The sequence below is a fragment of the Pongo pygmaeus genome, chromosome 4, assembly GCF_028885625.2.
Source record: "Pongo pygmaeus isolate AG05252 chromosome 4, NHGRI_mPonPyg2-v2.0_pri, whole genome shotgun sequence".
In the NCBI taxonomy this organism is placed as follows: Eukaryota; Metazoa; Chordata; class Mammalia; order Primates; family Hominidae; genus Pongo; species Pongo pygmaeus.
Window position 1 is genome coordinate 184594813 of NC_072377.2, and position 11352 is coordinate 184606164.

Here is an 11352-nt window from a genome sequence, read left to right on the forward strand (position 1 = left end):
CGTGGAGCCTCCTGTGCATCCCGAGGCCTGCTCCCTGATCAGGGGACGCATCCGCCATCTCCCGGGGTAGGGGGCTCCCTGGCGGTGACTGGGGAAAAGACCGGCAAGCAAGGGTGCCTCGACGCTGGGGTCTCTAAGAACAGCGGCAGAGAATGGCTTGTACCTCCTCTCTCCTCACTTCCACTTCCTTCTTGCTCTTCCTGTGGTAGTGCTTCTGGACAAACGCAAAAATAAAAAGAACATGAATAACATTCTGCTGTTGGGACTGCAAGCTCCTGGGGTCCTTGAGAGATGTAGTCTGTGTTTCTGTATAGCCAGCCCCAGGCCAGGCCCTGGGGGGCAGGTCCCCCATGCCACGCCTCCTGCCTGGCCCGCCCAGCCCCGCCCTATGGCACCAGAGCAAGGGCTTGAGCATTCCCTCACTTGGTCAGGTTAAAATAAAAGCTGCCAAACCCTCAATTCCTTTTTTTCAAATGAATACAAGTCTCAACATGCTGGTTTTGAAGTGAACAATGATGCGGGCTATAGACCAGTCTGAGGACTAATGAATTCTATAGTTCCTGCTAGAACTCAGGGGAACCCTAATGACCCCTTCCAACTGTGCCTGCCGTGCCTGTTACTGAGGGGTTGTCTGTGCACAGCTCCTGTGCTCAGCGCAGCGTTTCGGAGAGGACATTTGCCGGAGCTGGCGCGCACTATACTCCCTGCGTGGGAACATGCACCTGGGGAGAGAAGCAGCCGACCAGCTCTCCTGGAGCTGTTCCCCAAAGGCAGTGTGGCTGGTGGGGGCACCTCAAGCAGGTCGGCAACACCCCAGTTCTGAGCTGCTCTGGCTGGCTGTGTGGTGGCAGTGAAGGGCACACCTCTCTGGGCTCAGGCATCTCACCCTGGAATGGAGGCCCTGCTTCCTGGGGGCCACATGCGGTCTGAGGCCAGGGCTCTGCACCAACATGCCGCTCCCAGAAGCATGTGGGACAAGCCTAGGGTGGCCTGCTGGTTCCACGTACAACAAAAGGTGTACCTGCTTCTGTAGTTTCTGTCCTTGAAATCAAGGTCCTCAAGCTCAAGTCAGCCTCTGCCACTGTCACCAGGACTGCCATGGGCATCTTGGTACACGCTATTTTTGGTTCTCTTTTGAGTCGGTTCTTTGGTGTACATTATCCCCCACGTGAAATCACCAGGTGGCATTATGGTCGGTTTTGCAAGTGTGCTGCATGTCACCAGCTCGACTGCCAAAGCCCAGGGCCTAGAATGTGCCCATCACCTGGGATCAGATGCTCCCAACAGGCTTTAAACATAGCACAGGGATGAGTTCTAACAGGCACTCAACACGTGTGTTTTTCCTTAACAAAAAAAGTGACGTGGAACATGAAGATTTTTCCTAGGAAAGCATCCACTCAGCCACGCTGTGTCTTTCACACGCTCCAGTGATAGCATTTTGTATTCCTTTCTTACTCACATGAAGACAGAACATCTCTAACATGTGGCTGTGGAGGTCGTGCCCTGGGCCTGCTTGGCACCTAGTGTAGGGGGCCTTATTTACTGCCCACCCACAGCAGACACGGAGGCGGTGCAGAGGAGTGGCTTGGTTCTGGGTCCTTCTCAGAACTTATGCCCCAGAGGATGAAGTCCCAGAGGGGTCCCTGGGACAAAGAGCTTCCAGGCTTCCTGATAGTGCAGGAGAGTGTTAGGAGGTACAGGGGGTGCCCCTGCCTTCCAGGGACTGACCTTGAGCCTCCCAGGGCAGGAAAAGATCCAGATCTGAGGCCAGAGGAGATGCTGGAAGGGACAGCAGAGGAGAGGCAGAGGGGCAGACGGGGGAGGAGCCAAGGTCCAGGAAGACAGAGACACAAGAGAAACAGGAGTGAGGACATCCACAGGGGGCGGCCCCAGCCCCCGCCAGCATGGCAGGGCCCAGCCCGTGGTCCCCTGGGAAGAACCCCATGCGGCCTGCTCCCTGAGCCCAGGTGGGACTGCTGGCTACTGCCCGAGCCCCACAGGAAGGCTGCGGTGGCTGCAGAGCGCTGGCTGGGCATGTCAGGTGTTCCAGTGGCCGCTCACCTTCTGAGGAGCTGTCCTCTGTGAAATAATGGGCCGCCTCCAGGGCTGACTCGGCTTCCTCTGGGCTCAGAGCTGTGCTTGGAGAGAAGACAGAGTGAGGGCAGAGGCTTGCTTTCCCCGCCCACGAGCCTGGCCAGCCCCAGCACCTGCCCATTACAGTGCCCGGTAATAGTTTTGATGGTGATGATTGGTTCTGGTTATTTGTTACTTTCCTCAGCATTTTTTTTTTTTTTTTAAATGGAGTCTCACTTTATCGCTCAGGCTGCAGTGCAGTCACATGATCTTGGCTCACTGCAACCTCCGCCTACTGGGTTCAAGTGATTCTCCTGCCTCAGCCTCCCAAGTAGCTGGGACTACAAGCACACACCACCACACCCAGCTAATTTTTGTATTTTTAGTAGAGACAGGTTTCATCATGTTGGCCAGGCTGCTCTCCAACTCCTGACCTCAAGTGATCCACCCACCTGGGCCTCCTACTGCGTCCAGCCGCTTTCCTGACTTTGACATTGTGTTTGAAAAGGAAATATATGTCCCAGGTAAAAATCCAATCAACACAATTAGGAGTCCAGTGAATGGCAGCTGCCCTCCTGCCCCAGTGACCATCTGGCCAGTGGGCCCTTTGGGGGCGTTTCACGCTCCTATGGGCATGCAGGAACCAGCCACGCACAGGCAACTTGCTGCTCTCCCTTTGGGTAGCTCAGAGGTCGTGCCGCGCTGTGCGTGCTGACCTGCCTCATTCAGTGCAGTCTTTGCTGGAGGTCACCAAGCAGTACCCAGGGTTGCGGATCGCATGGTCCTGGGTGAGTGTAGCAGGGCGTGGACCACAGCCCACCACAGCCCAAGTGTTCTCTGTGTCTGGACGGGACAGGGCAGAGCAGGCTGAGGAGGCTCAGGAGTCTTAGGAGTCTCAGGGTAGCCCTGCATGCGCTCAACCCTGGGACCCAGGCCCAGTGGGGTCTGTCCTATCAGGGCCTCTCTGGTGAGCCAGCCACAAATGAGAACAGCTGTGTCAAGAGCCTTTCAGCTCTGGAGGCACAGAGCAATGGCCTGCCAGCTTTAAAAACCACAGGTCTGGGCCCCATCACAGGCAATTGGGTGAGAATCTCCTCGGGTGAAGCTCAGTCCCAGTATTCTAAAAATCCCCGGGGTCGGTTCTGAGGGCAGCTGCTGACCTCAGATGGCAAAGCGACAGCAGGGACCTGGGGCAGGTCCAGCCACAGCAGAGTGCCCGGCCCAGGATTTCCACCTGCCTGCGCCTTTGTTTCCTTCTGTGATGAGGGAGATGACCCCTCCTTGGAGCACTGTCCATGCAGCCACCCCTGCTGAGCCCTCCCTCCTGTGCAGACAGCCTGTCGCCAATGTAGCTCCGCTAGGCTACAGCACCACTGAGAGGCCAGAGAGAAGTGGCCCCTCCTCATGGCCATGTGACAGGATTCTCTAGCTGAACCTCTGGGAATAAACCCTTAAGAAACTTGACAAATAAATGCAGCAGTTTCAGTTCCAGCCCTGAAGCTCCACTCATGACCCTCCTCGTGGGTTTTGGGTCCAGCTGCCTCCTCGGTGGGAGTTCTGTTCCCAGTGGTGCCCGGTCACCCATGGGATTCTCCTCCATGTCCCTTCCCAAGCCAAGGCCCTGCTCTCAGACCTCTGTCAGGTGCCCAAGCTCCCGCTCTCTCTCCTCCAATGTGAACCTCCAGCCTGCGGAGCCGCTGTGCCCCCTCGAGGCCTCACAGTTTCACAGAGGCCTGTCCTCTGCAGCTGAACTTCTGGACAAGTGGGAGACCCTGGCTGGGAGAGTGGGCAGGAGGCTCTCACCTGGGGGAAGGTGTAGCTTGTAGAGCACCTTGAGCTTCTCTGTCAGGTCCCCGTGGTACATCCCGCCTGCGGAGAAGGCCAGGGAGGGGGCTGGGGCTGGCAAGATGGCTACAGAGCCCCTTCCAGGGGGTCTGAGTAGGACCCTCTTCACAGCCTGTGCTGCCCAATTCCCTCCTGGAGAGGTCACGGGGTGAGTCCCAGGCCTCCTGTCTCCCTGGCGTCCTGCTGGGAAGGCTCAGCCCTTCCCTGGGGCTGGCAGACCAGCTTCTAGCAGCCCCAGACTACATGAGGGAGGGAAGCGGGCAAGGCTCCTGCTGGACCCCATCTCGGCTCCCGTGGGTAAACTGTTCTTCCCCTATCTAGGGCCAGGGGCTCAAGCTGCCCCCTACTTGCTGCAGTGGGGACAGACAGGAGATGCTGGCATTTGGAGGCTTCCTGGGAAAGGGTGAGGGAGGGTCAGGCCCCTGGTGGGCCCTGCAGGCACTCACTCATCCCCGTCACGAACTCCTTGAAGTTGATCAGCGAGTCCTTGTTTTTGTCCAGGAGCCTGAACATGCGCCCTGCCAGCACAGGCGTGTGGGAGCCGCAGGCCCAGGGTGTCAGGCTGGCAAAGAGTTCCCGGAACTGGCTGGCATCAATCCGGTACTGCTCCAGGTAGGGCAGGCTGGGGTCCCGACGGCCGGCCATTGTGCGGCTGCACCCCCAGTACTGGCTAGCCAGGTGCTTGGCCTGTGGGACACGGTCTGGTGAGACGGCCCAGCCGCTAAGCCCGTGGGTCGAGGGGACCCCTAGGCTGGTGGTGTGTCTACCCTCCCCCTCTGTCCAAGCCTGCGGAGCCCTGGGGTGGTAAGCACTGGCCAGACACTGCAACACCTCCCGAAGGCTCTCAGGGTATCATCAGCCCCTTGTTAACAGATGGGGAGGGGGTTGGCTGAGAGACAGAGTCCTTGGCAGCCTGTAGGGGGCAGAGCTGGTCTGCTGGCCCCAGAGAAGGGCTGAGCCTTCCTGGCAGGGCTCCAGGGAAACAAGAGGCCTGAGGCTTGCTCTCCCTCCTATGACCTCTCTAGGAGGCGGGCAGAGCTGGCTCAACTGTTGTGACACTAGGGCCACAGCGCTGCGGCCACCTTGAGCACGGAACCTGAGGCAGCTGGAGAGGTGGATGAGAACTGGCAACAAGAACAGAAAGGCAGTCATTCCAACCATTAAGGCTGGGTCTTTTGCTAAAAGCACAAGGGAAAGAAAAATTCTCTTTGCACTGGGATTACTGAGAAGAGAGTATGACCCTGGAGCTGTGATGACAGTCCTGGCACGGTGTAGGAAGAGCAGTGCAGAGGACATCAGAGGTGGGGGAGCCTGACGGCACATTTCAGCACCTGGATCCAGCCATGTCTGAAGCTGTGCATTGCTAGACTTTTCAGTTACAGGGGCAATGTGTTCCCTCTTCTGTGTAAGATGACTTGAATGGATTTTCTGCCATTTAAGAGGTTCTGCCTAAACTCCAAGAAGGATTCGATTCTACCACAGGAGGTTCATGGCAACTGCATCTGAGGATGCACTTAGATCTATTTCTCTATTTCTATTCTATTCCCTATTTCTATCCCCTATTTCTAAGAGGATACTCTTAGATCTATTTCTTTTCTGGCAGGAAGCTAGGAAGGGGTCCTGCCCTGGCTCTGAGCTGTCACCTTAAACACCATGTAAAGGTCCTCCAGCTCTTCAATGGAGAAACCAATGTCCACAGGTATAGCTCGGACCTAGAAGGAAGGAGAAACAGGGTATATGGCTGGATCACAAGCTCCTGTCACAGAAGTACGGCACTCTGTGAGAGCATCCTCAGCAGATGAGGGCAAGGGTGTGAACCGCCCTCTCAGTCGCCCAGCACTCAAGGGCGGACCCTTCAGGAGAGGGCGAGGCCCACAGCCCATCCCTGGCCCCCCACCCACCAGTCAGCTCACACTCTGGGCCCCTTCCCAGGACGGGTGTGGGGGAGCCTCTCTCTCACACTCCGGGCTCCTTCCCAGGATGGGTATGGGGGAGCCTCTGTCCTCAACATGCAGCTGAGGTCGCAGGGTGAGGGATACTCATTTGGCTCCCGTCATCTGGATCCCTGCAGAGACCCTGGTGCAGCTCTGTGGAAGGAGCCTGAGAACCTGCCAGCCAATGCTCCTTTGCTTTAATTGGCCGAAGCAGTCAGTCTGTGGTGCTGTGACCCAATGTCCTTACAGTGTCCTACAAGCCTGCAGGAGGGCTGGGAGTGTGGAAACAATGGAGGAAGTCCCTGCCTTTGGGGGCAGAGACCACGAACAGGTCTTGCAGCACAGGATGGCAGGGAAGGCCTGGCCCCTCCAGAGATGAGAACAGAAGCTTGTGGCACACACGCCATTTGGGGTGTGCGGAGGGTGGCGGCATGTTGCTACCTGGGAGTGGGGCAGGGAGCACATGGGACAGCCAGGCTGGGCGGGCTCGGCCCAGAGGGCATGTGGCTTTCAGGGTGGGAGCCATCTGAGAAGCTTCCCGGTGACGCATCCACCAGCAGAGAAAAGTGACTGGAACCTCTCCCCACATTCCCACCTACACCCCTGGATCCCGGTCCCATGAATCCTACCATGATGTACATACCAAAGCAGTGTAGGAGACTGGGTGCGGTGGAGCCCTGTACCCGCCCTGCTCTGTGGAGAAGGCACTGCTGCCCCCTGGCCCAGCCCCCGCCCAGCCCTGCTGGCACCCATACCACACTCCTCTTGGCCGTGTCCTCCAAGGACTGGATCACTTTCAGCCTCTGTTTAAACCGCATCTGCTCAATGTCTTCGGCCCTCAGGCTGCTGAATTTCTATAGGCAGAGGTGACTTGGTGAGATCAAGCCAACTGCAGGGCAGAGGGCTGCCACCTGCCCGTAGCCACCCCAACCCACACACCAGATGGAGCGGCCTGGCCAAACTGGCCCCACTGGGTGCTGACCTCATAGGACACTTTCAGGAGCTCAAAGATGTCCATCTCTGCAGGGGGGTCATCGCCGCTGGTCAGCAAGGCATGGAGGTGTGGGATAGGAGGAGAGACACTCTGCTTATTGACCACATTATCCAGGTATCTGCAAAGGGCAGAGGACAACAGTGCAGACCACGCCCAGGCAGAGGGAGCCTCCTTCCCACAGCTGGGTGATGCGGAGGGACCCAATCTTTACACAGACTCCTAACAAGGAGTGTGCAGAGGACTGGGCACCCTGCAGGAGGGAAGAGGTGTGCCCCGGCAGCGCCCCCAGCAAGTTGGGGAGCTCTCTACAGGGCAGTGCCCCCCACAAGGCCTGAGCACTAACCCTGAGGACACTGGGGTATTTTCTTAGTCGGGGGGTGGTGTCCCTTGGGCAGGAACACCTTATAACCCCAGACCCTACCTAGTTGGAAGGATGACGAGCTTCCTCCCTTTGGTGGGGCCCTGGGGACGTGGGACCTTCTCACCCTGGCCAAGAAGATTCAGGGATCAAAGGTTGAGTCGCAGGAGAAAGTCAGGTGTGGGGAGGCCTGCTGCAGCCCAGGGAATCAGCTTCTCTAGGGACACAGTCCTGGGGATGGAGCCCTACCTCGGTCAGCTGACCTAGCCCCGCCAGAGTTCATGGCCTCCCTGGGTCTCTGGGCTGAGCCTGACACTCAGGTGGGAGGAGATAGCTGATTCCCCATGCCCACAGCCCTGGTCATATCCCCAGTCAGACCCCTGCTCTGGAGGAGGCCCTATCCGCCTGTTGTAGGAAAGGGCAGGAAAACCAGCCCCAGACTCCGGCCACAGGCTGAGTATCTTAACATCAGTGTGGACCAAAAGCTACTTAGGCCCACAGTAGGGAGGTGACAAACCTGCTGGATCTAGAGTCCCAGGCAGCACCTGGCCTGGCCACGGGCAAGTGGCAGAGTCTCAGGCTGTTCCTGGGGGCTGGGGGCATTCCAGTCCGGACAAATATGCTATGTAGGAGGGTGGGATTGCACAGAGCTCAGGGCAGGGCAGAGTGTAGCCAGGAAGGGCTGGGGCTTGAAGGCCAGGCTGGGGGCTCAGACAGTGCCTTTGTACAGAGGACCCAGGGAAGGGGCAGGGCCAGGTCTGATCAGAGTCCTGGGATGCAGGCAGGTGAAAGACCTGAGACGGGAACCCCAGGGAAAGGGCATGGTGGGCCTGGGCTGAGGCAGCAGGCTGAAGGGAAGGGGCTGGATCCCAGACAGAATCTGCAAGAGATGGGATGTGGGGACTAAGGAGGGGGTGGAGGGACTGGGATGACCCTGGGCGTTTGGCGTGATTAGCGGGACATCAGCTCATCCAGCTGTTCCGGCGGGCCCAGGGCAGGGCTGCTCCCTCCAGGGCGTGGGGGCTGCAATGCAGCTGAGCTTGGAGAGGTATGACCGGGACCACCTGGTGGACATGAAATGCCCAGCTGTGCCACCAACTGGAACTGTGGTCACTGGATCTTGGCTCTGGGTTGCCCCCAGGGGAAGCATCCCCAACCCCACATCTGAGCGGCGGCCCTCCAGCCAGCGTGCTCTGCCCGCAGTGCCTGCTTTACTCCTCCTGGCACCTATCACTGAATGCTGCTTCATCTCCCACTAGAAAGGAGCTGCCTCCTGACCCCAGAGTGCCCCCGGGTCCAGCTGCGGCCTGGCACTTGGTGGGCACAGTCACTTCAGGCTGACTGGACAGTGCCCAGGACTGGTGAGGGGTTCTGCTGTGAGCCCCCGGCAGGAGAAGGAACCCGGCATGTCACCTGCCCAGCATGGTCATGGCCTCGCCCTCGTCGCTGCAGCCCAGCAGCTGCTCCATGTTGGCGTCCAGGACGGCCAGGGCCACCTGCAGGATCACCTTGATGCCCTCGTAGAAAAAGCAGTCGACGATGACCACGGCACTCTCGAAGGGCATGACGCTGAGGAAGAGGGTCAGGAACCAGGACAGCGAGATGCTGGAGATCACCCCCAGGTCCTGCATCTTCTCCGAGAGCTGTGGCAGGAAGTCTCTCGTGAGCTCTTCGAAGATGCCTTGGTCCACCAGGGCTCCTGCGGGCAGGACGAGCGAGGCTGATGGTGAGCCCACCCCGTGGCCTGGGTGGGCCCTCGCCTGCAGCCTACGAGCCCTGGCCACTCCAGCCCTGCCAGCTCTGCAGTGAGGGCTGAGGGAGACTTGGAGTGCCGGGAGAAAACAAGGACGAAAAAACCCTTCAAGTCTTCTCTCTACAGCTCCCAAACCACTGGGCGAAATAACTATTTCTTCTACTACACTTGAATTTTATTTTGGGGAAATACTGATTTCTCCCTAAGGCATGAGAGGTAAACAGCGCCCTCAGTGACTCTGTCCCATCCTGATGACTGTGAACAGATGCAGCTCTGAAGGACCCCAAGAGCGGGAACTCCAAACACCAGACGTCAGGGGAAGGACAGGATAACACGCTTAAATATGAACCTAATTAAACACTCTTGCAAGTCCATTTCCACTTAATAACAGATTTCACTGGATGTGAGTTCAGTAAAGTTGAGCATCAGGTTACGTGGGGGATATATATGCTCTAGTTTTGATGTTTGAGATTTTCTATAATCAAAAAGTTGACAGACAGTTAGATGGATAGGAATTTAGGCTCTGAGGGGACTTTTATAAACCACTGAATGTGTAATACTACCCTCTAACTCCTAGGGAACCCACGTGAAGCCTGGAGCTTGGCCTGGGAAGGGCTGCCACCCTCGTGGAACCAGCAGGCACCTGGAGACCCAGGCGAGGCAGCACCCGGGGACACTCACCCACCACCCTGGTGTTGTAGTAGTCGGGCAGCATGCGCTCGCACAGGGCCACCAGGAGCCAGAAGGCCTCCTCCTCACTGCCGTAGAGCAGGAGCACCGAGGTCACGATGTTCATTGCCTGCCGGGTACAGAGACAGCCAGGGAAGGCTTGCACTGCTGGCCAGCAAATAAAACTGTCTCTCCCCACCCCTCCCAGCCACCCCCTCCCTGCAAGGGCCCACATGATCTTCTTTTTGTTGTTGTTATTTTTATTATTTTTCAGGTTCTCATGGTGAAGATTAATGGCCTCTTTCTACAAGCAAATCTGCCTCTTCAGGAGCGCTGGGCATCTGGTAATGAGAAACTGCCCCTACCCAACTCCGGGAAATGCCAAAAGGCAATTTGTAGGAAACTGATTGAACAGAGAGTCGGCCACCTCCTTCAAACTGGGTCAGAAGGCACTGGGAAACCAGAGAAGGTGGACATCAACACATCACACTTCTGTGGAGTGCTGTTGGGTGTTGGAGGTGGGATGTATGACCAAGCTGATGTGGAGGTGAGCCACAAGGCCAGAGCCCCACACCAAGGCCACTCACTTGGTGCAGAACTAGGACCACACACAGCCCTAGCTGCTAACAAGACCTTTAAGGCAAACGGAAAGCCATATGACTCGGCCAGGAAAATGCCTAGATTTAAAATCAAAAGCTGCCAGAAATGCTAACCTAAAGTACAATTAGATACCCTCATGCCTATCACTCTAACAACAACAGAATATAGCAAGTGTTGATGAGGATGTGGAGAAACGAAACCCTTGTGAATTGCTGGTGGGAATATAAAATGGTGCAGCTGCTGGGGAAGAAGTACGGAGTTCCTCAAAAAATTAAAAATAGGCCAGGCCACAGTAGCTCACACTTTGTAATCCTAGCACTTTAGGAGGCTGAGGAGGTCGGATCACTTGAGCCCAGGAGTTCAAGAGCAGCCTGGGCCACACAGTGAGACCCAGTCTCTACAAAAAATACAAAAAATAGCTGGGCGTGGTGGTGTATACCTGTAGTTCCAGCTACCCAGGAGGCTGAAGTGGGAGGATCGATTGAGCCCAGTAGGTGGAGGCTGCAGTGAGCCATGATCATGCCACTGAGCTCCAGTGAGGGCAACAGAAGGAGATCCTGTCAAAAAAAAAAAAAAAATGCCCAGGAATGGTGGATGGTGGCTCACGCCTATAATCCCAGCACTTTGAGAGGCTGAGGCAGAAAGATCACTTGAGCCTAGGAGTTTGAGGCCAGTCTGGGCAAGACAGTGAGACCCCGTGTCTAAAAAAAAAAAAATTAGCTGGGAATGGTGGTACATGCCCTGGGAGGCTGAGGCAGGAGGATCCCCTGGTCCAAGGAGCTTCAGATCAGCCTGGACAACATAGCAAGACCCTGTCTCTAAAAATAATAATAATAATTTAAAATAAATTAAAAATAGAAATACTGGCCAGGCACAGTGGCTCACGCCTGTAATCCCAGCACTTCGAGAGGCCAAGGCAGGTGGATCACCTGATGTCAGGAGTTCAAGACCAGCCTAGCCAACATGGCGAGACCCCGTCTCTGCTAAAAATACAAAACATTAGCTGGGTGTGGTGGCGCATGCCTGTAATCCCAGCTACTCGAGAGGCTGAGGCAGAAGAATCGCTTGAACCTGGGAGGTGGAGATTGCAGTGAGCTGAGATTGCGCCACTGCACTCCGGCCTGGG

At 56.7% G+C, this 11352-nt stretch overlaps 1 protein-coding gene across 4 annotated transcripts in view; it reads right to left on the reverse strand.

Annotated features, from left to right (window-relative positions):
- TBC1D9B (TBC1 domain family member 9B) overlaps nucleotides 1-11352 on the reverse strand; it is a 43941-nt gene that overhangs the window by 3636 nt on the left and 28953 nt on the right. For 2 of the 4 annotated variants that reach the window (XM_054489713.2, XM_063665395.1), the window contains 10 exons: nucleotides 9639-9756; nucleotides 8618-8903; nucleotides 6835-6964; nucleotides 6608-6706; nucleotides 5562-5630; nucleotides 4365-4605; nucleotides 3877-3942; nucleotides 2062-2133; nucleotides 1729-1779; nucleotides 164-214 (listed from right to left, as the gene is read on the reverse strand). In XM_054489713.2, coding sequence (XP_054345688.1) covers nucleotides 164-214; nucleotides 1729-1779; nucleotides 2062-2133; nucleotides 3877-3942; nucleotides 4365-4605; nucleotides 5562-5630; nucleotides 6608-6706; nucleotides 6835-6964; nucleotides 8618-8903; nucleotides 9639-9756 — 1183 coding nt within the window. The remainder of the gene's footprint in view (nucleotides 1-163; nucleotides 215-1728; nucleotides 1780-2061; nucleotides 2134-3876; nucleotides 3943-4364; nucleotides 4606-5561; nucleotides 5631-6607; nucleotides 6707-6834; nucleotides 6965-8617; nucleotides 8904-9638; nucleotides 9757-11352) is intronic. The other 2 variants (XM_054489714.2, XM_063665396.1) reach the window with 1 other exon arrangement.